We start from the raw sequence: 7,548 nt of genomic DNA on the forward strand, positions 1-7,548 counted from the left end.
TTCCTGGAGACTACAAGGTTCTAATTGAATAAGTAGATTTTTTACTTTGATTTGGAATTTTTTATATTGTGAAATGCCTTTTATCTCGTTTGGTAATTTATTGAAAGCTCTTATACTCATGTAGGTTGGACTTTTTTCAGTTAATGTTAAGATTAACATTAACTGAAATAGGAGCAAATTCACAAGCGAAAATATAAATTCATATAATACAAGAACTTTAGACATAATTTTTGTTTCGTCTCCAAAGAACACCTACCCGGTGAACAAAGACGTCTAATATGGAGAATGGTAAACAAATATGATTCCAAAGGAGGCTTCAAATATTTATTGTCTCGTAAAATATATTCATAAAACTGACAACATCAAAATTAATTTCTTCGAAAATATTGACAACGTCAAAAAAATTATGTTTCATAGATATCTTAGATACAGAGTTTCTCCAACATACTCCCACCTTGAGTTACAAAACATCAGAGGAGTAACTCAATTCCAAATCACCCTGTATACTTCGATGGGGGTTTGACAATTCTCCCATATCTTGTGACCACAGGTTTTTTCTCATGTGCGGGTTTGTCATCTTTTTCATTTTTCTGTTCTTCTGGTTCTCTGTCCCTTTTCGTTCCTTTCTCTTCTTTCATTTTTTCTTGTCCTATTTTGTTTAGAGCATGGAAATCTATTTCGTTATCCCGACTATTGATTTCTAGGGGATAAATTCTTTGCACTGGTCTCAATAATGACCCCGTAGCTGTTTTCAAGCGAACTACTCGAATTTTACCATCTCGCCCTGGAATCATTTCTTCTATTCGAGCCAGTGGCCAATCCAATCGTTTTATGTTGTCCAATCCAACTAAAACTATATCTCCCAATTTGATCTCTTTGACATTGTTACCCTTCGAAAATAATTTTAATTCTCCTAGATATTCTGTTCGAAATCTTCTTCGCAAATCTTCTTTCAGTTTGAGTCTATACTTCAAATGTTTCCTGAGATCAGTGGCTTCAGTTGCATCCACATCTGGTACACCAACTTCTTGAATTTCACGTAAGAACATAGCAGGTGTCAACGGAACCAAATCTCTACTATCTTCATGGAAATAAGTCAATGGTCGGGAATTAACCACTGATTCGGTGTCACAAACAATTGTATAAAGCTCTTCGTATGTTAAAGATGACTTACCTAGGACTTTACGTAAAAGATCTTTGACGATTCTTATTAATCTCTCCCACCAACCGCCCCACCATGCAGCAGTTGGAGGATTGAATTTCCATTCGATTCGTTGGGCTGAACTATAGGTAATTATCTCATTCCAGTCCAAATGTCTGAAAGCATTATCAGTTCCGACAAAATTTGTTCCGTTATCACTATAAATAATGGAAGGTCTTCCTCGCCTGGCTACAAATCTTCGGAAAGACTGAAGAAATATGTCAGTGGAGAGTGAGGATAATAGTTCCAAATGTACAGCCCTGTATACCGCACATGTGAAAAGACAAATCCAAACCTTTTCACCTGATCGAATATAAAGTGGACCGGCAAGATCTACACCTGCGACTTCGAATACATTTGCATCTCTCACTCTATCTCTTGGCAAAGGTATCGGTGAAACTTCGGATGATTTTCCATTGTATCGTCTGCATACAACACATTTTGTAACGATTGATCTAAGTGTTTTTCTTCCTTTAAGTATCCAAAATCTTTCTCTCAATAGACTCAGCAGGCCCTGTACACCAACATGGGAAGCTTTCACATGTTGTTCATGAGCAATTTTATCGACTACTGGATGCTTGCTGGGTAAAACGGCTGGGAAACGGAAATCTCGCGAATCTTCTCGTGCAGATATTTTCGTTGAAAGTCGTATTATTCCATCATTATCAATAAAAGGACATAAAGTTTTCAGTTTGGGATCATTCAGTCCCTCAAATGCCTCTTCTTGAATAAACTTTATGATGCAGTTTTCGGACGAAATCAGCTCTGCCAGTGACAATGGACCTATTTTCTTTTCATTTCGGTTAAGAGAGTTGAAAATGAATCTTCGTATCCAACTCAATATCCTCACGATTTTTTCGAATCCTGAAAAACGCTCGTAAAACCAGGAAAAACATTGGTTTGAAGACAACATTGAAGAAGTCACACACTTTCTTTTTTCAGTATTAATAACATCTTCTTCGACAGAATAATTTTGAGAAGGCCATTGTTCAGGGGATTTTTTTAGCCATTCCGGACCCTCCCACCATCTCGACTCAACTAATTGCTTCGGAGAACATCCACGAGAAGGAAGGTCGGCTGGGTTGAAATGACCTGGAACGTGAAACCACGCTTCCTTATTCGTTAAATTACGAATTTCTTTCACTCGATTCCATATGAAGGGTTTCCAGTTATCATCTCTCTTGATCCAAGCTAGAACCGTAGATGAATCAGACCACCAGTAAACAGGTATATCGACCGGAAGGTTTTCAGATACCATTTTGGACAATCTTGCTCCAATCGTAGCAGCTAAAAGTTCCAATCGAGGGATTGTCATTTGTTTAATAGGAGCAACTCGGGATTTTGCTTGAATCAACTGTACTTCCACTCCCCTACTCGATTCAGATCTTAGAAAAATTGCAGTTGCATACGAATTTCCTGAGGCATCGCAAAATACGTGAAGAGTCCATCGTTCATGGACTGCGTCAGATGTAACTAACCATCGTGGAATCTTGAGATCCAAAAGGAACGGAATATCTTTTATCCAGCTCAGGAAACAGATTTTGATATCATCAGGTACTTCAGTATCCCATCCTAATTTCAAATTCCACGTTTTCTGCAGCAATATTTTGGGATACAATGAAACTGGACAAGAAAATCCTATTGGATCAAAGATCCTTTGAGCGGTTGATAAAATTATTCTTTTGGTTATCAATTCAATGTTGATATCTCGGTACCATTCAGAATTCAATTCTAGGGTATCCAAATTTCGATTCCAATTCAAGCCTAAAACTGGTGATAAAACAGATGCCACTTCAGAGTTATCGATAACTGTGTGCTCCCATCCTCGTAATTCAAATTTAGCATCAGCAAATATCATTGAAGATTCGTCAATGAACATTTGAAGTTCCTCTTTGCTGTCTACACTGGAAACACAGTTGTCTACATAAAAACTCTTCAATAGTTTCGGAATGATCGATTTTATGGAAGAATTTTTCTTTGTTTCAAAACATATTTTTAAATGATACTCAATAACGGCTCCCAGCAAGAAAGGGCTGCACGTTACACCAAAAACAACTCTAGTATGACGGTAAGTTTTCAATTCTCCATTTTCATTGTACCAGAGAAATCGCAAAAAGTCTCTGTCAGTAGATGTCAAACTGATTTGAAGGAATGCTTTCTTTATGTCAGCAATTACTCCAATCTTGCCTAATCGAAATTTGATCAGAATTGAAGGAATGAGTTCTATTAGGTTGATACCTTTTTCCAAGCACTGATTTAATGATGGTTGATTTTTTTCTTTGGCAGAAGCATCGAAAACAGGCCTGATTTTTGTTGTAGTACTGCTTTCCCTGACTACATGACGATGAGGTAGGTAGTGTCCCTGGTATTGGAGATCTGATACTGGAACTTCTTCAATAATTCCTTCGTCCAACCATTCTTTGAAAACTTGAGAATATTCCTGGAGATATCCATCATTGTTCAACTTTTTCATCAAATTTTCGAGTCGTCTCTGTGCTATTGAAAAATTGTTGGGTAATGGAGGATGGCCTTCAATCCACGGCATGTGCACCTCATATCTTCCATCTTCCTTTCTCAGAACAGTTTCCAAGAAATGTTCCATTACAGCTTTCTCCGTGTCTTTTTCTGATTTCTGTTGTAATGGATCGGTGATTCCAAGGACATCAAGACTCCATAAGTCGGTAGGGCCCAAATCTCTACTCAACATAGAAGTAACAACCAGCATTGAAGAATTTATAGATTGCTCATTCGAAGTAACTTTGCCCATGATTGTCCATCCCAATAGCGTATGCAATGCCACAAGTCCACATTTAAGTTCATGACGTTTTCCAGTGAGTAACTTTCCAGCAATATCAGCTCCAATTAAAATATCAACGGGACCATCTTTTTCATCTGAAATTTCTATTCCCAATGAACTTAGTTCATCCATCCAAGGTCCTTGCCTTACAGAAGTAACATTATTACAGATGACTGTTTGGTCTAGAGCTTCGAAGTTACACGCATAGTCGTCGTGGATACTACTCAATCGTATTCGATAACAATGATGGTTGCAAACGTCAGTATTCGTGCCACCAAAGAGGGCATGCACCATTTCTTCTCGTCGAATAGATTCATATAACATCTCAGAAGCAACGGATTGTTTTATGTATGATCTTTGAGAACCGGTGTCAATGATTACTCGTGCCATTCGTGATTTATTCAATCCATTAAGCCTCACTCTCAGAGTTTGTAGAAACACCTCTGCATATGTATTATTCGAAAGGGAATTCTCTACATTTGACTGTTTTGGAGCAGGTACAAATTTCGTAGTTGTTTCATCAGTCTTTGTACACATGATATCAACATGTCTTCCATTACAGATTGAACACACCGAATTTACTCTGCATTTTCTTGCAATGTGACCATATTTAAGACATAGATAGCAGCACCCCCGTTCAATCAATTTCTTCTTACGATCAGCTAGTGTCCAATTTCTGGCATCTGAACAATCTCCACTGCAATGACTTCCGTTGCAAAAGTGGCATTTCTTCTGGAATTTATTATTCATCAGTCCAGATGCTGTCGGAAGAGCATTTTTCACAGGAGGACATTCCACAATCTTTTTTGTTTTAGATTGCATGTCGAAACCAGCAACCGCCAAAGTAATCCGTTCTTCATTTTCAACTTCCTTTCTAAGAAAGATCATCAGGTTATCCAAACGTATTTTCAAAGTGGATTCAACATCATAATGACTACTCCTTTGCCATACCCTTATCAAATCTTCGGGGAGGCAAGATTCCACCAGTGGGTACAACATTGCTGCGCATGTATCTGATGTCACATCTAGAGTTTCCAATGATCGCAACTGGGATTCTAGCTTATCATAGAGAAAACTAAGCTTATTTCTATTCCCTATACTAGTCAGGACCAATTTCAACAGCTCTCGAACATAAACTTCAACAAGAAGATCTTTTCGGCCAAATCGACTCTCAAGGCTTTCAATAACTTTGGGATAATTGTCTCCGCTAGGTGGATAACTCTCAACCAATTGACGAGCACGAGAGTTCGGAATCATAGCTTGTAAAAGATATTGAAACTTGTCTTCAACGGGAAGATCTTCATCATTGTGAATTCGCTTAAACTGACTCCAGAATGGAAGCCAGTCTCTGATATCACCTCCAAATTTCTTGAATTCTATAGTAGGTAGCTTCAGTTTACGCTTCGTGTGGGTGGAACATACGTTACTTGTTTCATCGGAATGATTCGGTGAATGACTCTCAATAATCAACTTGAGTTCATGATATTTTTTCAAAAAATTATCTGCTGCTTCAATTTCGGATAGCAAAGCACTTTCTTCGCTGCTTTCTGACTCTAGGATATGATCTAGCAATTGTCTGCCCAAATCAGCAATCAACTCAATTTTCTGGTCCAATATTCGAACATTTCCTCGAATTTCAATTAAATTAATATTCTTCTCACCAAGCAGTGTGATCACCGCATCATAAATTCGAGTAAATGATACTCTCTGAGCCTCAAGCATCTTCTTCACCTTTTCCATAATCTGAAGTTGTCCTGTCACGGTCGCCAAATTGTTTCGTCTCCAAAGAACACCTACCCGGTGAACAAAGACGTCTAATATGGAGAATGGTAAACAAATATGATTCCAAAGGAGGCTTCAAATATTTATTGTCTCGTAAAATATATTCATAAAACTGACAACATCAAAATTAATTTCTTCGAAAATATTGACAACGTCAAAAAAATTATGTTTCATAGATATCTTAGATACAGAGTTTCTCCAACAATTTTCCCAACACATAGATATGTGTTGGGAAAATTATGTCTAAAGTTCTTGTATTATATGAATTTATATTTTCGCTTGTGAATTTGCTCCTATTTTTATGTAAAAACATTAAACATTCGAACAAGTAAAGACCATGCACTGTAAGAATATTTTTTGATCTAAATTTTCCTCTGCATGATTCCCTAAATCCCAATTTGTATATAATTCGAACTGCTCTCTTCTGTAGTAAAAATATTCTTTCCAGATTCTCATTTGTTCCCCAGAAAATGATTCCATATTTGTAGGTGGCCTCAAAGTTCCCAAAATATACTACTCTTAAGGTGTTCTCATTCATATACTCGGTGATTGATCTCAGTGCATAACAATTTTGACTTAATCTTTTTGATATTATTTCTGTGTGTTGACGCCAATTCAGAAATTGATCGATGTAAACGCCAAGAAACTTGACATATTCCGATAGTTGAAAATTATCATTCGATAAGGTTACTGAATCTGACTTTAGTTTCTGTGATCTGTTTGTATCAAAAAGAATAAGTTTAGTTTTATTTTCATTAAGGATCAAATTGTTTTGGTCAAACCATGTCTTTGATTTTAAGAAAATTTGGTTTGCTCGTCTTGTTAGTTCTTCAAATTCTTCTGCACCAGTTAATAAATTTGTGTCATCAACGAAATTGACCATGTTACCTTCATTATCTTGGATTATGTTACCTAGATCATTAAGATATACTAGGAATAGTAAGGTACTAATGACACATCCTTGATCAATTCCTATGGTTCTCATTAATAGGTTTGATTTAGTCTGGATATTGTTTTGTGTGATGGAAACTCTCTGCTTTCTGTTGGAAATATAGGACTTGAGCCATTCATTTGTATTTCCTCTAATACCATATAATTTCCTGAGAAGATGTTCTCTGTCTAGTGAGTCATAGGCTTTAGAAAGGTCGAGGAATATACATAAAGCCATATTCCTGTTTTCCAGTAATTCTAAAACATATTGTACAAACTGAAAGATTGCTGTTTGTGTAGAACGTCCATGCAGATATGCATGCTGGGTTTGGGAAAACAGATTATTTTCCTTGAAAAATTCCATCAATCGTACAGACATCAGCGTTTCAAAAATTCTGCTGAATGCTGGTAACAAGCTTATTGGTCTATAGTTGTTTAATTCTTCTGGATTGCCTTCTTTTAAGATTGGTTTCATTAATGCAAGTTTCAGGGACTCTAAAAGAGTTATTGATTATGTATGATAGAATTTCGCTGACTGCTGTAATGAAAGTTTAGTTATTTTGATGGGGATTTCGTCATCGCCGCTGCTGAATTTATTTTTTATAGATTTACTCAGGTTTTATATTTCAGAAGGTGTAGTTAGCTTTAAATAAAAAGATTTATCAATATTTCTAATGTGTGTATAATCTACTTGAGTTGGAGTTAGATTATTTAAGAGGGTGGTTACTACATTACTGAAGTGTATATTGAAATTTTCAACTATCTCTTCTGGTGTTCCTTGTATTTGACAATTTTGTATGTTTCTTGATGTTCTAGTTAGTTCCTTACAGATTTGCCA

The 7,548-nt window shown here is 36.5% G+C and overlaps 1 protein-coding gene across 1 annotated transcript; it reads right to left on the reverse strand.

Moving 5' to 3' along the window:
* Positions 1-494: 494 nt before the first annotated feature.
* On the reverse strand, positions 495-5,738 carry LOC123686673. The gene has a single exon (XM_045626885.1). It carries the CDS (start codon positions 5,736-5,738, stop codon positions 495-497), a length of 5,244 nt encoding a protein of 1,747 aa, XP_045482841.1.
* Positions 5,739-7,548: the final 1,810 nt, after the last annotated feature.

The sequence above is a fragment of the Harmonia axyridis genome, chromosome X, assembly GCF_914767665.1.
Source record: "Harmonia axyridis chromosome X, icHarAxyr1.1, whole genome shotgun sequence".
Lineage (NCBI taxonomy): Eukaryota > Metazoa > Arthropoda > Insecta > Coleoptera > Coccinellidae > Harmonia > Harmonia axyridis.